Source organism: Erpetoichthys calabaricus, chromosome 2, assembly GCF_900747795.2.
Source record: "Erpetoichthys calabaricus chromosome 2, fErpCal1.3, whole genome shotgun sequence".
Lineage (NCBI taxonomy): Eukaryota > Metazoa > Chordata > Cladistia > Polypteriformes > Polypteridae > Erpetoichthys > Erpetoichthys calabaricus.
The window spans coordinates 2080338-2104278 of NC_041395.2; the positions used below are offsets into that span (position 1 = coordinate 2080338).

The 23941-nt window shown below is 41.9% G+C and overlaps 1 protein-coding gene across 1 annotated transcript; it reads right to left on the reverse strand.

Moving 5' to 3' along the window:
- Positions 1-735: 735 nt before the first annotated feature.
- Positions 736-23861, reverse strand: LOC114669425 (zinc finger protein 501-like). The gene is made up of 3 exons (XM_028825646.2): positions 23787-23861; positions 17633-18173; positions 736-3763 (listed from the first exon to the last, which is right to left on the reverse strand). The coding sequence occupies exons 2-3, from the start codon at positions 18045-18047 to the stop codon at positions 2646-2648; spliced, it is 1533 nt and encodes a 510-aa protein (XP_028681479.1). The 5' UTR covers positions 18048-18173; positions 23787-23861; the 3' UTR covers positions 736-2645.
- Positions 23862-23941: the final 80 nt, after the last annotated feature.

Consider the following 23941-nt stretch of genomic DNA (forward strand, 5'->3'; position numbering starts at 1 on the left):
ATTTCCTTTTATTTCATTTTGAAAAGCACTTTGCACTTCATTGTTTGTATGAAAACGTGCTATAGAAATAAATGTTGTTGTAAACGTGTTAGCTGAAGCTCATCTGTTGATGTCCACTGCTGTGAGTCCATCTTGACTGGTTGTGTTCAGCCTGCTCGGCTTTCCCAGAAGTCTTTGTGACACACATGTCTCTACTGACATTCTCTGATGAGCACATTTTAGCGGCTCATGATTGAAGGAGTGTTGCTGCATTTGTCTAGAGCTCCCCACCCTGTCTGTGATGTCTCTCATTCTCCATGTCTCAGTCATTATTTTAGATGTTGTTCCCTCTTTTTCTGTAACTTCTTTCTGTAGGTTTGGACTTTGAAGAGTGTTAAGGCAGTGCTGATTGACATGGCTTGATCTGACCTTGGCAACTCTCCTCATTGTCAATTTTGACCACTCTGAAGTCAAGCTGTTCACACGAGTCAAGATCAGACAAGGCATCACGGATTCGGTGAGTGAGGCCTGCTAGTGGTTACCATAAAGAGTGCATAGGCCTTGTGTGAGAACATTACAGATGAGAAATCACCATACATTTATTAACAAACTGTTTTCTCACTGAGACGTTTCATTTGTTCTTCATCCAGAAAAAGAGCTTGGGATGAAAAACAGTTGTAGATGTTGGCCTTCTTCTATGAACATACCCCGGTCAGTGAAGTGTTGCAAGGTGACAATCACCATATCACAGTCTCTTTCCACATTTTACCGGTCTAAAAGTAAAATTCATATTTTATCCATATAGACTAATATATTTCAAAATATTGTGCCAAATACAGAAAGCCCTTGAGTCAGTCCATTCCACATTTACGCTTTTGGAAATCACACACCACTTTATAGAAAGGTAAGGAGCCATTGGCTTAATAAGAAATCAAGGAAATCCCTACATACTGTACGTCAAGGTTGACATTACTTTTTGGACATTATACAGACCAAATGGAAAATACAAATAACATTTCCGCAAATGTAACTTTAGAGTAATAATAACATTAAAAACACACGAGAGATCTTTGGAACAGCACATTCATACAAAGATCAAAGCCGCCGTTCAGAGTTGCCTGCACTTTTCTAGTCACACTTGGGTGTCTCACCTGGCCGCTTGTCTGATTTATTTAAGACTGTCAGAGTGGTATGGAGACCTTCATAAAGTGTATTTAGATGGTCGATTAAATCAGGACATTCTCAAAAGCCAGTCAGTCCTTGCTAAATTAACATTACAGTCTGTCTGGTGCTGTGTGGTCCTTTGATTTACTGAATAGCTCACTGATCTTATGTGGGACTCCAGCTTGCTAGGATTGTCCCAGTTCTGGATAAAGACAGGGTTAGTGGACTTGATGATTACCGGCCATGAAGGTCTTTTAGTGTCCGCCTCCAGTCCATTACTGATCTTCTCCTTGACCCACACAGGTCGCCATCAGAGCAAACCAGCCAGTTGATGGTGTGGACAGTTGGTAACTCCATCACATTCTTACACATCTCAACTCTACTAATGCCTGTTAGGCCCTTGATTGTGAATTTCAGCTCCCCTTTCAACACTCCAGCCGCAGAATCACTTATTAAGCTAGCTGGACCCCCCCTATTGGCACTGGATGACCAACATTGTGACTTAAAGGCAACAGTATGTCAGCCTGGGTGCCCATCTGTCTCATCCCATATCTGTCTGCATAGGAGCTCCAAAGCTATGACCTTTCACTCCTCTTCTTCTCACTTTACATTCTAGACAGCACTTCCTTTGACAATTCCACTGAAATTATCACATTTTCTAACACTATGATGTCATAAAGATATCCCACCTAAGTGAAATGGAGCACCTTGTAGCACAACGTGCTTGTAAAAATACAGAGCTCAACGCCATCAAAACAGTGGAAGTAGAGGTTGACTTCCACCGACTCCCTCCTGGATATCCACCTCTGGAAATTTGTAGCCAAGTTGTCTCCATGTTGCAGTCTTTTACCAACACCCTTAAGTGGGACAAGAATACCACCTCCATTTTTAGGAAGCACACAAGAGACTGCTTTTCTTACACCAGTTTAAGTAGCTCAACATTTCTCCCTCAACAGTGTTCTCATGTTTTCTGTCCCTTTTCCCATTCCAGTTCCAGGATACAGCAGGTGGTCTGCTCTGCTGAGAAGACCTTTGGCTTCCATAATTAAGAGAGTTCTTCACTGGCAGTGTTTAAGAATAAAGTGGTGATGATTGCCAGTCTCCATTCACTCCAGCTGTTATTTATCAGATTACATGCCAGCGCCAATACAAGTTCATTGCCACTCAAATGGTGCACAATCTCCAAAGCTTATGTTATGGAAATGAAGGTCACTACTGTCTGAAATCCTTTATTACATTGAAGACAATCATTTTTTTTATGTCTGTCTTTATGTGTATGAATAGTTTCATGAAGGTGCCTGCTGTTTGTAAATCATTTGTTGTATTTCAGATAACAGTAAGGTTTCTCTAATTTATGAATTCATACGTGGTTCTGACGTTGTCTTACATCTAAGAATCATTTGCTACATCTAGTGCCATAAGTGTTTTCTCCACTAAAAATAATTACATTCTTGTTAACTACTTTAAATGAGAATCCTCTACCTTGTTCAAAAGATTTTTCTTCACTTTTCAATATTTGTAGAGACAGTGGGAAAATCATCTGTCACATTTAGTGCAGACTTTTCTGCAGTATGAATCTGTGTGTGCCTCTGAAAACTTTTTTTGCAGGCGTACATTTTTCCACATTCAGAACAGCTATATGGTTTCTCTCCAAAGTGGATTCTCGTGTGACACTTAAAACTACTTTTATGTGAGAATCGTTTGCCACATTCTGGACAGCAATGGGGCTTCTCTCCAGAGTGAATTCTCATGTGGTCTTTAAGATGCCTGCTGAGTGAGAAACGCTTGCCACATTCAGAACAGCTATGATGTTTCTTATCAGTATGAATTCTTTTATGGTTGTGAAGACAACTGTTGTATGAGAATCGCTTACCACATTTAGTACAACTGTATGGTTTCTCTCCAGTATGAATTCTTCTATGGTTATAAAGATAACTGAGACGTAAGAATTGTTTACCACATTCCAAACAACGGTGAGGTTTCTCTCCAGTGTGAATTCTGATGTGAACCTGTAGGGTGTTGACTTGTGAGAATCGCTTACCACATTCTGGACAGAGGTGAGGTTTTTCCCCAGTGTGGATTCTAATGTGTCTCTGGAGACTGCTTCTACGTGAGAATTGTTTTCCACATTCTGGACAGCAGTGAGGTTTTTCTCCAGTGTGAATTCTTGTGTGCATCTGAAGATAACTTAAAAACAAGAATTGTTTGCCACACTCTAGACAGGAATAGGGTTTCTCTCCAGAGTGAATTCTCATGTGTCTGTTAAGGTTCAAGGTCTCTGGAAAGTGCTTCCCACATTCAGGACAACAATACGGTTTTTCTCCACTGTGAATTTTCATATGCGTGTGAAGATTACTTTTGCGTGGGAAACATTTGCCACATTCCAGACAATAATGACGTTTTTTCCCATTGAAAATTTGGATGTGTTTATACGCTTGTTGTTGATCAGTTTTGACTGCTACACTCTGTGTTACACTAGCAGCAGGAGGTGAACTGCACTGTAGAGAGTCTGCTGTCAAATTCTCTGATCCTCTTGTTGATTTCTTCATATTCTTCTCGTGGTACTGAAGAGATTTCTGAGCAAATGCAGATGTGAAGATGCTGCCATGCTCTTCTGAATCTGTAACAACAGAAACAGTTTAGATAAGTTAAATAGTACAAGAAGAGTAGTGGCACACAGGTTGGAGTAGCTGTCTCATAATTTGGTGCCACAAGTGTATGTGTGAACATTACATGTTCTCCTGTTGTATGTTCATCTTTTCCTTCTTCCTCTCATATCCTATTGATGTGTCTGTTGTGTTAATCAACAGTCACAATCAGTTTGACTAACTGTGGATGTGTGAGCCAGGGTGCCCTGCAAAGCCCCCCCCCCCCCCCCCCCCCTCCTTCTCAGGTTGATTTTATAGCTGCCTGAAACCCCAGGTTAACAATACAGATGAGTGGATTAGAATTGTATTTGACAAGAAGACCAAAACTGCACACAAAACCACATTAATGGCTTCTGAACACTGTCTGGCACTTGATAGTGATGAGTCTACTATGACTGGTAAATCCTTCTCATAAGACATACTTTCAATGTTCAGAACTTCCATTGTGTACCTAACATCTTCACTTCATGGGTGTAATACTTTATATTTAGTTTCATTAAATTTCATCTGCCACAAATCTACCCAAACCTCTATGCTGTCCTAGTCCCTCTGTAATGATTCAATGGATTCTTGATCATCTGCCAATACATCTATCTTGGTACCATCTGCAAACTTAACCAGCTTGTTACTTATATGATTTGGAAAGGATATATATATATATATATATATATATATATATATATATATATATATATATATATATATATATATATATATAAATTAAATAGCAGCAGCCCCAGCACTGACCCCTGCTGGACACCACTCTTAACCTCGGCCAATTCTGATGAGGCTCCTCACATCTTCACCCTCTGCTTCCTGCGTCTGAGCCAATTCTGCACTCATCTAATAACATCACCCTAAACTGACACTTTAGTTTGATGCCCACCTCTCATGTGGCACCTTATCAAATGCTTTCTGAAAGTCCAGATAAATAATATTTTAAGTTCCACTTTGATTATATCTTTTTGTTGCAGCCTCAGAATTCCAGCATATTGGTAAAACACAATCTCCCTCTTCTGAACCCATGCTGTTCAGTAAAACTCTTGTTCTTGCCAGGTGTTGCTCAATTTTATCCTTAATAATTCCTTCCATTAATTTTCCAGTGATGCATGTTAAGCTTACTGGCCTATAGTTGCTTGGATCTGCCTGGTCACCCTTTTTATATAATGGGGTGATATTTGCCATTTCCAGTCCTTAAATAGTTCCCCTGTGACTTCCTAAAAATATGTGTCAAGGATTTACATCTGTACTCACTAATATCCATAAGAACTCAAGATTAAATATTATGTGGTCCTGGAGATCTGTTTGATTTCAACATTTTTAATCTGAGCAGCACTTCTCCTTCTACAATTTCTAAATCCCTCAGTACCTCCTTAGTAGTCCCTTTTACTGCTGGGAGGTTATCCACTTCCTCACATATGAAGAACTCAGACAAATTGCTATTTCACTGTCTGTATCTTTTAATTCCCCTTTACTATTTCTGATGTACTTCATCTCCTCCTTGTCTGTTCTTTTACTACTAAAATAATGAAGGAATCTCTTGGGGTCTTCTTTCGCCTTATCTGCTATATTTGTCTCCAACTGTGTTTTAGCCTCCCCAATATCTTTCTTAGTGGCTGCCCTCATGTTCTCAAACACCCTACAATTCACTTTGGAGTTACAAGTCTTAAATGCTTTATTTCTCTTTTTTTTTTTTTTTTTTTTGCAGCTTATTTTTCAACTCTTTATTAACCCACTGCAGAGCTTTTTTTTTTTTTTTTTTAATTTCTTACTAATTCCAAATGTAGGTATGTACCTCTCCTGCATTAAATGTAAAAGGTTTTTAAACTAGTTCCATTGCTCCTTAAATGTTTCCACACTTAAAAGCTTATCCCAGTCCATCCTCCTGCATCTGCTGAAAATTTGCCCTACCAAAGTTAAACTTTTAACGGTTTTTGTCTTTGCATTTTCACTCTTCCAAAACACTCAGAATTGTATTATATTATTGGTTCAATCAACTCTACACCCCCAATTCTCTCCTGAATCACCAAATACCAAATTCAGACAGGCTCCCCCAGTGTTGGTGCTTTAACATACTATATTAAAAAACTGTCACTGACTACTTCTAAAAACTTCTGATTGGTGCTCTGCTATTTACAAAGTTATCTCAGTTAATGTTCTTGTAGTTAAAATCTTGCTTGTCTATAATATCTCCCTGTAAACTTGCCTTTTTAATATTACTAAAAAGATCTGCATTGAAATTACTGTCTGTAGCACTCTCCAAAAATAACACATTTTTCTTTAATGCTTTCCAAACAAACCCAGACAGCCTCACAAAGATGGGACTCGTTGTCTAAATAAAGAAGACATGCCTTTAAATTCTCTTTGATATAAACAGCAACCTCTTCTCCTTTTCTGTTACGTCCATCCTGTCCAAACATTGTGTACCCCTCTATGTTCTACTCATCACCATCTTTGTTATTTAGCCAGGTTTCTGTTATTGCTATAATATCATAATTATGCTCTGCTACATACAACATCAACTCAATGGTTATATTTTTTGATACTTCGAGCATTAAGGCTAGCTATGTTTAATGTGCTATTCATTTTACTTTTGCATTTAAACGTTGGGATAGAATTTACATTACCATGCATTTTTATTTTAACACTATTTGTTCTTCCACGTACGTTCTAAACCTGGCCTGTCCTAAGCTCCCTGCCTCCCATACCTAGTTTATACAATCCTTGACTACCTTACTCCTACACACTGGGAGACTCTCTGTCTCTGGAGCAAACGTGTGTTTCAATCGCCCTAATGATTGAGTCCCCAACTATCACTTTCTGGGAACTGCTTTTGAGGTGGCCTGCCTTCCACTTCAGAGTCTTCAGAGACACCGTCCATCTCCACAAGGACCTGAAAATAGTTTGACACTTCCAATTCCGGGGTTGATGCCCACGGACAGTGTGTACCCTTAATCTTGCGCCTTGTGACCGTGACCCTCCTATTTCTATCTGTCTGGTCTGGAATCTCCTCCTGTTCCACTTTGGATGTGCACACTATCTGTCTATAGGACACCTGGGCCAGGTCCACCAATCATCTACTGCAACGCAGGCCACCCAACTTCTCCTCCAGCTCAGTGACCCTGAGCTCAAGGTGCTGGATCAGCTGGCATCTCCTGCAGATGAGGCCATCATAGAAGACTGGCTCCACCAAGCTGTCCTCTAAAAAGTGCAACATTCAGTAGGACTTGCATTACACTGGCCTTATTATTAAAATTTGATTTTGGATTAATAAAACTGCTTGTTTTAAAAGTTTTTTTTAAATAAAATTAAATGATTTAACTTAAATGGCAAAACTAAAAAAGTCAAAATATTAAAGAACTGCTACAGTTATTTTATTCCTTCTTGCCCTTAAGCTCCTGTAATCTTCTTTCCTTTGACTGCCTGCTGTTTGCCCTTCTATGACATTAACTTTACTTTTCTCTGCCTGCTCTCCAAACTTTGCACTCCTCTTATTTCTTACTTTAAAGCTCTCCACTCGCACCGTTTGTATTCCTTTGTATTAATGAACCCTTACGCTGACACCCCCTTAACTGCTCTGCTTTCCTGACCACTAAGAACTGTTGAATCTAGAAACCCTTGTTCTGAATATCTGCTATTAGTTCATTTCTTACTGTCTTGTCTTCTCTGACAGCCCTTTGTGCCTAATTGCCACCTTAACACTAGCTGCCTGCCTACATACCTGTGGAAGAATAATTTAAGGGTAACATGGCATTCATCTTAAAGAAATAGCATAAAGGTTTAATAAATGTCAGAAATCAGATAGAGATCAAGTGAACAACAAAATGTACTGAAAGAGGACTAAGAAGTCAGCCGATGTCCTGTAAATAACCAGAAAGGACCGTTGTTAGATGCACAGAAATTTCAAGGGTGGTGGCCAAAATCAAGGGTATAGAGAAGAATCAGAATATAATAGAACAGACTTTTATTTTATATACGCCGCTTGGGTGTAAACAATTGAACCAACCAGAGTAAATGTATGCATTGATTGACACTGTATGTAAATTCAATAATTTATAAAATGAACCTCTATCCTTTCTTTCTCTGACCATTCTCACCAGGCAGACTGCTTCAAATGAATGCTCCCTCTAAGGCATTTTGCCGAGGAGTAATTAAAAGATACAATGAACAGCTTTTCTCCTGCCTGATAAAACTGATTGGTCCTGTTAAATGTTTCTTTCTTTAATAAGATTTTAAATTTCTACCACATACCGCAGAGCCCTTCTCTTTACTGCTTTAAAGTCATCTGCTGACCTTTTTTTCCCACTAAGGAATCGTCATTTCTGTTACTTACTCCGAAGCCGGTTATTTACTAAGAGATGCTGGTGTCAACTACTGCTGCTTACTGCCCTGCCTCACTAATGCTAGTTTGAATACAAACAACCAGTACAAGTAACAAGTAATTTTTCCAAACGCTCCCCCAAAACATTCGGCTATTTTTTCTCTTGTGTGGGAGAAAAACGAAAAAAGCAAAAACCCCTTCTAAAGAGAAAACACCTTTAACAACTCCTGCACAGCTCTTTAGCAGCAACCAAAACACCAAGTTTTTTGGAGCAAAATGAATTTTTAATTAACTTCTCACACCGCAGAACACAAAAACACTCTGCAGCTTCTCTTTCATTTGCAAGGATGACATCAGCACGTAAGTACGTATCACTCAGTCTCCATTGAGCAATGTGAATTCTTTAGTTAAAATACAGGTCATTTATCTGAGGTTGTATAGTAGTGTGCACTAACTGGCACTGCCACCTTTCAGATACAACTTACTTTGGTCAAATCCAACATCTGATTATTGATGTGGACCTTCTATGTTCTCTCCGTGTCTCTGTGTAGTTTTACTGTATACTTTAGTATCCCCCTCACATTCTCAAAGCCCTGTAGTTGGTTTAAATGGTCCCAGTGTGGTGGTGTGTGTAAGTGGACCCTGCAATGGACAGGTATGAGAATGACTGACTAGGCCTCTTATTAGTTTGCTAGTGAACATATTTACTTTACGATGACAATGGACAGTTGCCAAGACCAGAGGACATTTCTAAAACACCATAAAAGAATGTAAAGATGAACTGTGGTATCTTAGAGAAAAGCGTCTTGTTTGAGTTAGGGAGATGGCAGCCTTAGCAATGCCTCAGCTGATTTTCTTGAGAGCTGTTTACCTTTCTTTGTGTGTCACCGATGTTACTTTTCAGATTCAGATTTAAACGCAGTCAGTTTACCAACAACACTTTAAAGAAATGACGATTATGAGTGTCTTGAAGTGTCACCAACTAGCCGCAAATTGGCACCAGCCTTTTCTTCAAGTAAAAGGCGCATAAGTGAATACAAATTCATTAAAAAATCCAAGTCGATTTCCTAAATGTTTGAGATTTGATTTAGCCTTTACTTTAACAAAGTTTATTCGAGTTTCTTTTAAACTTAGGGCATCACACACTGCCCACATTATCGACTCCTGTATAGCGATTTGATGGAATAAAACATACAATAATCAGTGCAGACACACATGGGTAACACATACAGGACAATGCCTGTGCAGCCAAATACTTACACGAATGCTTCATACTGATAAGCGACTGGCAAGTTAGGCAGAAATGAAGATGAACTTACTTAACTCTTTCTGGGCGGATGTCGACTTTTGTCAACATTTAGGGGTAGAGGACAATAATCACCCATAAACTGCAACAAAACTCGCCATTATGTTTTAGTTCAACTCTCTTTTCTAAAAGGGAAGTTAACTTCATTGATTTGACCTCAATTACCTGTGTATGCATGAGAAGCCAAGAGCAAACAACCTCTAAAATGGCATCGACATCTGGCAAGAGACCAAAGAAATTGCACAAAGCAAAATACCGTGGACCACATTTTGCATATCATCGCAGAATTGGACTCTGACTTGTCGGACTCTGATTTTGATGCAAGTGATCTGGAGGTGGATATTGAAAACGAAACTGAGGGACCAGCTTCAGCTGATCGTGGTGCTGAACGCGCTTGTGTAGCTGCCGCGCCTACTGCAACGTTCGCCTGGGATAGCCACTTACGATGACAAGAGATACAAGCCAGATTGTGTTGCACTGCCACGTGAAGATGGGTCAAGCAGCTGGCCCTCCACACATTCCTACTGGCCATTGAGCTGCCCCCACACAGCGACCAGAGACACCGAACAGGTACCGACAGCAGCCACAGCAACAGACGTTTTACGTTGATTTACATGTGAAACCTTTGCTTTGTGTGCTTTTCAAAAAACGGAGTTGCCTGCAGAAAAATATTCCGCCCTCAAAGAGTTAAAGGTAAATGCAAGGTCTCAAAGATGGACGATTAAATTTAATGCGTTTCCTCTTTTCTCATATTCTGCAGATAGGGTAGTCATCTTCAGTTCATCTTCATGCAACATTTTTCAAAAAACTAAAAGAGGACCATTCTATAGAATTAGTCCTCTTAGCTCTGAAACACTGTCACCACCAGTTATGTTAAAACACTAGATGCCCAACTTGCATGCTACACATGCATCATTATGTACTTTTAAATGAATGTCTGACACAAGCAAAACACTCCAATTAGAACTAGTTGCATCAGATCAGATACAAATGGTTAGAACATAAGTAGACAGGGTCTTGTCTGAACCTGTCATCTTATTTAAACTTCAGACATTTTGTTTGGTTTGCTCTTTGTTGTTTGATGTGTGTGCTATCACTATGCCAAGGTCAAAAGTGTTATCTGAGATCTTCAGAAAGAAGGTCATACATGCCTATGAGTCTGGGAAGGGATGTAAAAAAACATTAACTGTCTAAAAGATCATCTACAAGAAGATTTCAATCATCTGTCAGCTTGTCCATGCAATGCTGCCCCAGTAAGTTCAGCCAGAGAGCAGAGCACAAAATGCTTAAAGTCATCTCTAAGAAGTCCAGAATTTCATCATGCATCTAACAGGCCGTTCTTGCCACTGTTGATGTCAAAGTGCACGAGTTTACCATTGCAAAGATGATTCAAAACTTGGAGGAAAACTTTGCTGTTCAGAAAGAACAACAGGGCAAGACTACAGTTTTCCCATGAACACCTAGGAAAAGACCAGGGGCCTCATGTATAACGCCGTGTGTAGAACTCACACTATAACATGGTGTAAGCACAAAAGCGGGAATGTGCATACGCACAGAAAAATCCAGATGCAGGAATCTGTGTGTACACAAACTTCCACATTCTTCCGCTACCTAAATCCCGATCAGCGTGAAAAGTAACGCACGTGCACGCGCCTTCTGTCCCGCCCCAACTCCTCCCAGAATTACGCCTCTTTGAATATGCAAATCAATATAAATAGCCCTTAAGCTCAGCCTTCTGTGAAAAGACAATGGGAAAATATAAGAATGTCAGCGAATACCAAGTGGAGGCAAGGAAAAACGTACTATTTGATAGTTTAAACAAGGATATAAACAACAAAAGGAAGTTGATCGAGTGGCATGGCGTGTCGGAGAAACTCAAAAGCTCAAGTTTACAAAGTCGCACAGTGCCCTAAATAGAAAAGAAGTTGTTACATATCAAATTCACCATGAAAAGCCGAGTCGTAGCCCACCGTCTGAGTTTCATATGAAAGCTTATTAGGGTACAGAGAAAAAAAAAAATAGGCACACAATGAGAAAAAGCAGGAAATGTAAACTTTAATCTCGAAATTTCCACTTTGATCACGTAGTTTATTTTTTCATTAAAGTAGAACATCACAAACTTCACCTTAAAATTGTTTAATTTACTAGTTTCTCAAATTCCATTGTAACTAAAGTAGCATGTTAAATGCTTTGTTTTGTATTTGATCTTCTATGTGCTTTATGTGTGTGAATCACTATGTGCTTACCGGCTTTCTCTTCCTCCAACAGGACACAAAATCCATTACATTTGTAATATTACAGCTCTCTGAATAATTAAAATACCGAGATGTACACTTGATATAATTTTCATGACAATAGGAGTTAAAGCATGTTAATAGAATAGAACAGAATGCCTTTTATTGTCACTATACACATGTACAATGAGATTAAAAGCAGCTCCTTCAGTGCAGACATATATATAGAACACAACAAGTAAATAAACAAATGATGCAAAAAGTTGCAAAAAAAAAAAAGTTCTGCAACGCTATATACAAATGGAAAGAATAATAACTAAATCGAGTTATTGCACTTTATTTAAATACCGGAAAGAATAAATAACTATTGCACTATTGGGTTATTGCACATAATTTAAATATTGCACAATAATGATGATCATGTGCAGTGAGTTGTGGATGTTGGACCCTGACAGTAATGATATTGTACAGTATACAGCTATTACAGAGTTACTATCAGTACCATTTAGATATTGGATATTGCACAGTTGATGGATAGAAGGAAGTCCAGAGGTTGGGGCGTTAGACTGTGTAGTCAGTGCGTGTGTGAGTTTAGAATGGTTATGGCTTTTGGAAAAAAACTGTTCTTGAGTCTGTTTGTCCTTGTTGTGATGCACCTGTAGCACCTCCCTGAGGGCAGCAGGTCAAACAGATCAGACCCAGGGTGGCAGCTGTCCTTAATGATGTTTTTTGCTCTGCTGAGGCAGTGGGAGATGTAAATGTCCATCAAGGAGGGGTGAGGGCAGCCGATGATCTTCTGTGCTGTCTTTACTACTCGCTGAAGCCTCTCCCTGTCTGCCATGGTGCAGCTGCCGTACCATACGGTGATACAATACGTCAGCAGTCTCTCGTTGGACGAGCGGTAGAAGGTCAGTAGCAGGCTGGAGTCCAGGTTGTGCTTTCTGAGGACCCTCAGGAAGTGTAACCGCTGCTGAGCCTTCTTGATGACTGCTGTGATGTTGTCTGTCCAGGAGATGTCAGTGGAGATAAGGACGCCAAGAAACCAGAATGTATGGACCCTCTCCACACATTCGCCGTTGATGTAAAGGGGGGCTAAGTCGGTGCTGTGCCTCCTGAAGTCGACAATGATCTCCTTGGTTTTCCTGGTGTTCAGAGCCAGATTGTTCTTTGAACACCAGGCTGTCAACTTCAGGACCTCCTCTCTGTAAGCTACCTCGTCTCCCTTTGAGATGAGTCCGACCACTGTGGTGTCATCAGCAAACTTGACGATGAGGTTGTTGTTGTGGGCTGGACTGCAGTCGTGGGTGTAGAGACAGTACAGATGGGGGCTCAGCACACAGCCTTGCGGGGTACCGGTGTTCAGTGTGCGAATGGAGGAGTGGTGGGGTCCAAGTCTCACAGTCTGGAGCCGGTTGGTAAGAAAGTCTTTTATCCAGACACATGTGAGAGGGGGGGAGGCCAAGAGTGACCAGTTTGGTGATGAGAATGTCAGGAATGATTGTATTAAAAGTTGAGCTGTAATCCACAAACAGCATCCAGACGTAGCTCTGCTGCTGCTCCAGATGGCTCGGCACAGAGTGGAGAGCTACAGCAATGGCGTCTTCTGTGCATCTGTTCGTGCGATATGCAAATTGGTAGGGATCGAAGTCTTGGGGGAAGATAGTCCTTGATGTGCTGGAGAACCAGTCTCTCGAAGCACTTCATGATTACTGGAGTGAGGGCCACAGGGCGATAATCATTTAGGCTGGTGATGGGAGACTTCTTCGGCACTGGAATGATTGTGGCTGATTTTAGGCAGGATGGAATGACTGCCTGGGCTAAGGAGAGGTTGAAGATTTTGGTAAAGATAAAGGTGAGCTGGTGGGCACACGCTCTGAGCACCCTACCAGGCACTCTATCTGGGCTGGAAGCCTTCTTGGAGTTCACTGCCAGGAGCACCCGTCTGACATCGTGCCCCTTTACAGTGAGTGGAGAGGTGCAGGAACCCGGTGAGGGTGGGAGCAGGGCTGGAGCAGGTGAATGCTGCTGTTGTGATGATTAAAAGCGAGCAAAGAAGCAGTTTAGCTCCTCTGCTAGCGGCGCACTCAGATCTCCTGTTGTTGCATCACAGCCTCTGTAGTTTGTGATGTTTTGTATTCCCTGCCACAACTCCCGTGTATAGTGGCTGGACAGGTGGGACTCTATGCTCCTTTTATGGTCCGCCTTGGCTTTTCTAATTCCACTTTTCAGAGTGGCTCGGGCAGCCCTATACAGAGCTCTGTCACCTGACCTGAAGGCAGCGTCGCAGTCTCTGAGGAGTGTACGGACCTGGCTGGTCATCCAGGGTTTCTGGTTTGGGAAAACCTGAATGTTTTTGTCCACAGTCACATTCCTGATGCAGAACCTGATATAGTCCAGTACTGTTCCTATGAATGTTTCCAGCTCTTGGTGTTCAAATAAGTCCCAGTCCGTCTGTTCGAAGCAGTCCTGTAGTTTGGAGAGTGCATTATCAGGCCAGGTTGTAACGGTCTTTATGGTGGGCCTGGCACTGCGTCTGAGGGGGGTGTAGGCTGGGGAGAGAAGGAGAGAAAGATGGTCGGACTGTCCGAGTTCGGGGAGATGTATGGCTCTGTACACGTGCTTGATGTTGGAGTAAACATGGGAACACGGTGGCGCAGGGATTGTGCGTGACCTTCGATGAAATATTATAGCAGTGCTGTCTCTTTCAACCGTACTAACCTCCAATTCCTGTACTTCCTTTTCTTTCTCCAAATACCCAATCGCCATACAATCAGCTCTGTAATAGACGTTAAGCCATCTGTAAGCTTATAATGCCGATTCTTCAAAACTTTTAAGGAACATAGAATAATTAAACATGTACTATGAAGATATTTCAATCCTTCACGCCAGTCCCAGTGAAGCATACAGGGCGAGGCAGAAACAGATCCTTGCTACCGTAGCGACACAGTGTCCTTTAATTATTAACAATATAGATTATTTATAGAGGATGCCATTGCGCTAACAATAAACACTGCTCTCACCCATCTGGAAAGAGGAAATACATATGTAAGAATGCTGTTCATAGATTACAGCTCAGCATTCAACACCATCATCCCCTCAAAACCCGTCTTGAAGCTTGACGACCTTGGGTTGGGGACGACCATCTGCAGATGGATTTTCTCTTTCCTCTCAAACAGGCCCCAGGTGGTGAGAGTCGGCAAACACACATCCTCATCACTCATTTTAAACACAGGAGCGCCGCAGGGCTGTGTGCTTAGCCCCCTCTTGTATTCCTTGTTCGCCCACGACTGTGTTGCAAAACACGGCACAAACACCATCATCAAGTTTGCAGACGACACAACCATCATAGGCCTTATCACTGACAACGATGAGGCGGCCTACAGAGAGGAGGTGCTGGCATTGAGTAATTGGTGCCTGGATAACAACTTGTCTCTTAACGTCAGCAAAACCAAGGAGATGATCGTGGACTATCGAAAACAACAAGGCAGAGAACACCAGGCCATCTACATCAGTGGCGCAGAAGTTGAAAGGGTTAACAGCTTCAAGTTCCTCGGGGTAAACATCACCGAGGATCTCTCGTGGACCCTTCACATAGACACTGTGGTCAAGAAAGCTCACCAGCGGCTCTACTTCCTGAGGAGGCTGAGGAAGTTTGGCATGAATGCCAACATCACCTCAAACTTTTAAAGGAGTGTGGTCGAGAGTCTGCTGACGGGCTGCATTACTGTCTGGTATGGGAGCTGCTCTGCCAGCAGCCGGAAATCACTACAGAGAGTGGTGAAGACAGCAGAGCACATCACGGGCAAGAGTCTCCCTGCCATTAAAGACATTTACCTCCATCGGTGCTTGCGTAAGACAAGCAGCATCATAAAGGACCACAGCCATCCAGCACGCCATCTGTTCTCCTTGTTACCGTCTGGCAGACAATACAGGAGTCTGGCTGCTCGGACTACAAGACTTAAGAACAGCTTTTACCACCAGGCCATTCAACTCCTCAACAGCAACACCTGAACACTTACATACACTTACATTACATCTACATTACATTACAATACTCACACACACAAACTGTACCTGCACACACTCAGAATACTGACTGGAACATGCATCTGCACTTTATGGAATATGCATCTGTACTCATAAAACATTATCTGTGCAATAACTGTCATTTGTACTTGCTGCTCATTCAACTCATATTGCTCTATAACTTCTTTTATACGTGCACATTTTATTTTATATGGCTTGTCTATTTTTAACTTGTAAATTTTTTTTTTTTTTTATTATTATTTTTTTAGCTTTATTGGATCTAGGCTGAGTGACTTGTTTTTCTCGTCATACACATTTCATTGTACGTTGACCCTGTGTTAACCTATATATGACAAATAAACCTAAACCTATTTAAATGAAGTTAAAGTTTTATCTGTATAATATAATAAACATATTTTGCTGCATTTCATCTTAAAAATGATATCATCATCATATGTAAATACGCGCTTTATAAAGTGGCTCAGGTTGTGCAATATTATAACTGTAGTGCAAGTTTACAGTGAGGTGATTGTACTTATAAGTACAAACAGTTCTATCAGGAGCACTTGATGGACTGATTGAGTGCGTTTAGAGCTCTTGGGATGAAATTCTTTCTGAACCGCAAGGTCCATACAGGAAAGGATTTGAAGCGTTTGCCGTGTGAGAAGCAGTTCAAATAGGAAGCATGGCTGAGGCAGCGTGTGCTTGATGCTGTATACCGATAATCCTCCTTCCGATCAGCTTCTCCGAGTGGTGCAGTGAGAGTAATATGGAAAAAGATGATCCGCTGTGGCAACCCCTAACGGGAGCAGCTGAAAGAACTAAAAGAAGGTGCAGTGAGAGTAACAACGTCAAAGCAGTTATGGTATTTGGAATAGTTTGACCATTCCATGGACCATTATATTGTTACTGGTTAATTACAATCAGATGCATTAAACTAATAAACAATATGCGGTTAATTTCAGTGTATTTATAAAGCTGTGTCAGGGATGTGGATCGGTAAAAGAAAGGGTAACCACACAGGAACAGCAGCACTGCTTTGAGGCTGGGTGCTGCCAGTCTGCAAAACTGAGCGGAGAACTTGCGTATGCCAGGGTATGAGGTACCATGGAAATGTGCGTAGCTTTACACCAGGTTTAGGTTTTATACATTGCGATTTGAACGTGGAAACGTTCTTACGCAACATTTCTGTGTGTACGCACCGTTTATACATGAGGCCACTGGATTCTGGAAATTTGTGCTCTCGACACATGAGGCAAGATAGGGTTATTTGGCCACAGTACCAGAACAGAAAAATAAAAGATGGCACTAGAAGACCACATACCAACTGCAAAACATGGTGATGGAAAGGTTATGGTTTGCATCAGGGTCAGGGCAGCTCACAATCATAGAATCCACTACGAATTTTTCATTGTACCAGAGGGTGCTTGAGGAGAATGAGAGACCATGTGTCTGATGGTTAAGGTTTAACTGAAAGTGGACCTTGTGACTGGACAATGACCCTAAAAATTCCAGTAAATCCACCAAGAAATGGATGAAAAGAAAAAAATGGAGGGTTCTGAAATGGCCAAGTCAAAGCCCAGATCTGAATCCCATTGATATGCTGTGGGAAGCTTTGAAATGAGCTGGGCAGTCAAGACACCTCTCAAACACTATACATATGAGACTACTCTGCATGGTAGAGTGGGAAAAACATCTTTCCATTCGATATGAGAGACTGCTAGATGGTTAGCGGAAACACCAACACCAGCTATCAGAGTCAAGGGTCCACTTACAGATGTGCCATTTCTGTCTGTGAAAAAGTTCTTTTCAATTTAATACATTATTGCAAAGTCAAATTTCCATTGCTGCTTTTTCACTGTACAGTATTTATATGGTACTATTTGAAAGAAGATCATAGATGATGTAAGTGTTCACAGTATCACTTTCTTTTACATTTCATCTCATTACTTACTTATTCTCACACTCCTAGATGACTGTTGCTCTTCTCCTTCTCTCTCGTTCCCTTCAGTGATGTTCTCTTCAAACTCAGATAACTCAGATTTCAGCTCTACAGAATGCACCTGAGTTGCCAAATATCCCATATTGGTGTACCAGGGTTGTACACTAGAATGAAACTCTTCACAGACATCTTGCTTGAAAATATTCCCAGTTTCATTCTTTTGAAGTTCAAGACCAACTGAGAAATCATTTAAATCCTCAACTTTAATGTCAACAGTCCCCCACTTGGGCTCCTCTTTAAAAACTGAAATTCCTTCTTTGCGATCCTCCAGCTCCACACACAAACTCTCTGGTGTGTCCCACTCACGGTCCTCTTCTTTAATGTGCACCAGTTTTACGTCCATGCCACCTTCTTTGGTTGAGGCCATGCTCCCACTCAAAGTGTCTGCTCTTCTCTACTAAGATCCCCCTTCTTACATGGACAGCCCCAGGGTGGAGGGCATTAGGCACCTCGGTGTAGGTCCACGTGAATGGAAAAAAGGCTCCTTTGTATCCTGTGAAAATAAAAGTGGTACAATTACTTCATAAAGTCGTCAAAAATAACAAGCATATTTCAGGGTCGTCTTCCAGTTTTTATCTAATCCAGCACAACACCAACTAAGTTTTTATGAGAGACTGGAAATGCTGTGAACTCTCCATTTTAGCCTGAGAATCCCTTTGTAGATATGAAGGGAAAACCTACTTGAAATGGAGACAAAGTCCAGCTGACTAAGACAACAAGGAAAATGGGACAATGTGTAAAAATACATTCTTTTCTTCAGTTTGAACCCTTTCATGTTGACAGCACTGGTCTAATCAAAGCTGGACCAAACACAACAGTGAAAGATCCAAAGGCCAAGTCTGTCCTGAACTAAGGCTACCATTTGAAAGAGACTTGGACTATGATGTACTGATATGACACATCTCAGCTTCAGTGGAAATAACACAAATGAACACTGAAAAAAACACCTGGACCACAAACATGCATTGTGTTCATTTTGACAGCCATTAAAAATAAAAACATGCCAGCCTTCACCCACAGGAGGTCTGCCTGAACGGCTGTTGATCCTGGTCTGTTAAGAAGGCTGACTCTGCCAATGTGCCTACTGCTCCACTTCTCCTCTCACTCCTCTTTTCCTTTCTCTTACTCTTGCCAGTCGATTCTGTGCTCCAGCATACAGTGGAACCTGGTTCACAAACGTCTCGGTACACGTACAACTCGGTTTACGACCAAAAAGTTCACCAAACTTTTGCCTCGGTTCACGACCACACACTCGGTATACGAACAAGCCAGGTTCCCTTTCGGTTTGTATATGTTCAGTCTCTCCCTGTGCATTTCCTATGCAGCGAGCAAGAGAGAGAGCGAGAGAGCGTGACACACACACACACACACAGCACACACACACACACACACACGCACAGAGGCAGCGCGAGAGGCAGAGGCACACACACAGGCAGCACGAGACAGAGAGAGCCGCGCACACACACACAGGAGCGCTCTAGAGAGACACACACACACAGGCGCTCCAGGCTCGCAAAAGAGAGACGCACGCACACACACACAGGCGAGAGAGAGCGAGAGAGAAAGCAAGCGAGGGACGCATAAGGTAGAGAAGGCTTGTTTTTGTTTTCAGTTCTATTTACAGTGATCGGTTCGTAGCCTGCATTGTTGCAATGTTACTTTTCTTGGTGGTTTATTAAATTACGGATTTTTCAAATGTTCATTTTTTCCCTTGTGCTTAAAACTCATTAAAAAAGTGCTTTTAATTAGCGGTTCCTAGCTCTATAGCGCAAACTATTGCAGTGTTAGTTTTCTCTGTTGTTCAAGGTTTTCTCAGTGTTATTCAATGTTTTTACATTTAGTTTACTATTACGCTGTGCATTCTATGGTATAATTAACTAGTGGCGCAGTGGTAGCGCTGCTGCTTTGCAGTAAGGAGACTGTGGAAGATTGTGGGTTCGCTTCCCGGTTCCTCCCTGTGTGGATAGCGCTTTGAGTACTGAGAAAAGCGCTATATAAATGTAATGAATTATTATTTGTGCTTAAAAACTAAAAAATATATATATATTTACATACAGTTTGTACGGTCTGGAACGGATTAATTGTATTTACATACAATCCTATGGGAGAAATTGCTTCGGTTCACGACCAACTCGGTTTACAACCAGAGTTTTGGAACGAATTATGGTCGTGAACCGAGGTTCCACTGTACCTCTCTACTCTAAACTCCATATACTTCTGGCATTGAGAGTGCAATGGACCCTGCAAATCCAAGTGGACAAAGGCACAGACAGGAAAGGGAGATGGAGCAGGAGATGAAAAGGTATAAAAAGCAGTAGACATTCTTTGTGTAACTGGAATATCTGCAGCCCTAATTACAATCATTTATGAGAAGGTGGAGTTGGTTTTCATTTGTAACCAACACATGCACTCTTTGGAAAATGCCTCCATCATTTATAATAACTGTATGCAGACGACATGCCATAAGAAGACTCCAATTTATACATTTTGTAAATATTACACTTTTACTTGTCTGACAAACACCCCAGTGGAAATGTGGATCCCCAATACACATCAGTCAAACATTGGGAGAGTGGCACCCAAGCTTCTTGTACCCCAGTTCACTTCTCCTGCTCTTGTGACATAATTTATGGTCAAAGGCACAAGGACCCCCTCCAAATGACTAAGTTCAGATGTTTCATTGTTAACGTGGGCATCGAATCAAGTCATACACCCTTAATTGACAAACTAACAAACTCAGTGACTTTAAACATGGCTCTCGCATCAGTATGTGAAATTTATACTATGCTAGATCTGCCCCAGTCAACGATAACAGCCATTATTATGAACAGCCACCAAGTGACAGACCACACAGACTCACAAAATGGGGCTAACAAGTGCTGAAGTGTGCTAAAAATGGCCTGTCATCTGTGGCACCACTCACTTCTAGACTTCTCGCTTACTTCTAGAAGCAATAGCAGCACAAGAACTGTGTATCAGAAGCCTCGTGAAATGGGTTCCTGCTGCCAAGCCTGACATCTCTGTGGTCAATGCCAAGTGTTGGCTGGAGTGGTGTAAAGTATATCACCACTGGACTCTGGAGCAGTGGAAACGTGTTATCAGGAGTGATGACTCACATATCACTATCTGGCAGGCTGATGGAGGAATCTGGCCAGGAGAATGCTGCCTCCCTGACTGTAAAATTGGATGAAGGATGGAAAATACCAGAATGTGGGCTAGACACCATGGTTCCATTGAAGGGTCCTGTTTATGCTAGAGCAGACAAAGACATCTGAGACAATTCTGCAGTTCGCTTTATTGAAGGCCCTTCTCTTTTCCAGTATAACTGTGCCCCAGTGCACAAAGACAGGTCCATTAAGGCATGGAGGAACTCTTGTGGCCTGCACAGGGCCCTGACCTCAGTCCTACTGAACACCTTCTCATCCAATATCAGTGACTGATCTCACAAAGGTTCTTTTGGTTAAATGTGCACATCTTCCCACAGACACACTCCAAAATCTTGTGGAAAGAAGACTGGAGGCTGTTATGGGGAATTGACTTCACTTTAATGCCAATGTTCTGCAATGGGATGTCCAACAAGCTCACACTGGTGTGAAGGACAGGTGCTGTTCCTTTAGGGGGCGATAACTCCCTAGTTGGAATAAGTTCTTTTGTAATTGAAGCGTTTTAAGTAACCCGAAACTATATAGGTATAATGTAAAAAGGTGATTCCCTCCCATAGTGATACGGCGGTAAAAATCACATAAGAGAAAATAACTTAGCTTTCTTTAATGATGATTTACGCGGCATAACAGACGAGGAAGCCATGACAACACTTTGTATACAGTTTGTCATTTTCGTCGCTGCGCTGAAAGGATTTTCAGGACGGATGACGTAATCTGCCATCCGTCCATCGGCTTCAAAGTATTTGGCTGCTGTCCAGCCTTTTATACTGGTTCCTCCATGTGCAAGCCCCCATGTCGGCAAATAGTCCATTTCCAAACAAGGAAAGAAGATTTTGTGCTGACTTTTAACAGAGGACAAAACAGTACACAACTGTCTTTAGGCTGACTATACATTCCTCCAGCTGTCTTTGTCTATCTTGTCCTATGCTTGGCCCAGCAATTCTAAATGCTGAGAGCCCCTGTGTGCTAACTTTGGCCTGGCCTGTACATGAGTGGATTTATAAAATAATTTTTGTACAGAGCACAGTGACATTAAACTTACAGTATATTCTGGTTGCAGGTGCCTGCAGACTTTTGGCCATAGGATGTATCTGAGAAATAAACACACTGTGCACAGCTCTGTGGAGGATCATCTGTAACAAATTTAAATGCAATCCAATTTGTTAACTACATTGCAATGCAATACATACACGCATGGTACATTTAATTTTGGCATGTTGTAAATGAATTAATAATTAAAAACACATCAAATAAATGATCGCTTGCTTTTCGATGTGTAACATCATTTTAATGTTAGTTTAAAATGTAAAATGAAGGTGTACTGCATTTTAACTCATGTCCATAGATTGTGTGTCATAACTCAAATCAAAGCAAACATATTGCACTTCGCTTAGCAGCTACGGTGAGTGGATTGCCTTTCGATTCAAGACCACACATTTGCCAGGCCAAACTGAATGTAATCAAATGAAAATGAAATGAAAAACTGTTGTGGAGAAAACCTCTTCAGAAAAAAACACGTAGAGTTTCTGGATAGGCAGTTAGAAGAAACTTGACAGCAAAGCTTATAAAACCATAGCAGAGCATACAAAGCCTTCTCAGTATAGTGAGGTGTGCTCAGTAGTCCAGGCGTGGCTCATATTTATTTCAGTTCTAATCACAAAACAACCCCACTTCACACATTTTTCTCATCATCTACTTTATACGTTACCTTTTGTAGACCTTTCCCTAATAATCATAAATCTTTTCTTAACAATCATTTTGACTTAAACATTTCCACTTGCTTCCTGGCCTGGAGGTGACCGTCATCAATAAAAATTGGTGGCCTTTCAGTTAATCAATTGTCACCATTAAGACAGAATCAGGAGGACCCACATATGGAAACTCCATCCATCCATTTTCCAACCCGCTGAATCCGAACACAGGGTCACGGGGTTCTGCTGAAGCCAATCCCAGCCAACACAGGGCACTAGGCAGGGAACCAATCCCGGGCAGGGCGCCAGCCCACGCAGGACACCCACACCAAGCACACACTAGGACCAATTTAGAATCGCCAATCGACCTAACCTGCATGTCTTTGGACTGTGGGAGGAAACCCACACAGACATGGGGAGAACATGCAAACTCCACGCAGGGAGCACCCGGGAAGCGAACCCGGATCTCCTTACTGCGAGGCAGTATTTCCTTATATGGAAACTGAATTGATCAAATAATAAGAACTTGTTGCACCAGCATCACGTAAGGCTAAAATCATAGGCTGCTATGCCGGTAAGTGATTGCTAGCGTGCAGCGTCACTGATATGGGCTAAGCTGCAAACAGCCTTCAGAAAACAAGCAAAGAGCTCCTGACCGCTTGGAAGAAAGACAAAATACAAGTGTTTAACAATTAACTCTTACATTGCTTAAAGCTTGCCAGTATAATAAAGTGATGTAACTTGATTAATAATTTGTGAGGTTTCTGAACTCTTTTAGGACGCCCCCTCGGCCAACAGGTGGACTACTTGTCCGTCTCCCCAAAATTAACGACGGAGATGAGCAGTGCGAGCGGAGGCGCGTGCGCGTGCCTGTGCCGAGCATGCGTAAAATCAAAAGGCGAGCCAGGCCGGAGAGGCAGGCAAGCGCGAAGAGAGCGGAAGGAACATCGATTTAATGCGCCTGCGCCAAGACAAAAGAAAACAACCACAGCCCACAGGCATATAATCCTCACAGCGCGGCAGTTGAAAGTGCGCGACGCTCGTGATTCACAATTAACTTATTAAGAGGCGAAGGTGGGATTCGTTGTCTCACCACCTGAACTCCGTAAAGATGGACAGCAAGAAGCGCTCGATCTCCACCGCAGAATTTAACCAACCCACGCTTCGTTGGGCACCTCCTCGAAATTCGAATCCCTCATTATATCACGTTATGCCCCTCTGTCGGCATCCCCACCCCCGACTCGGACTCACCCTCCGCACTTTCACTTGTCCTTGTGGCCCGAAAGAAGCCCAGCGAGTCGAACAGGAGCACGTGCTTGAATGAAGGCAGCGCAAGAACAAATACGTCATCAGCAGGCGACGAGGGAGACGTGAGCGCTCTCCGTGTCCGAGGCGGGCGTCCTCTT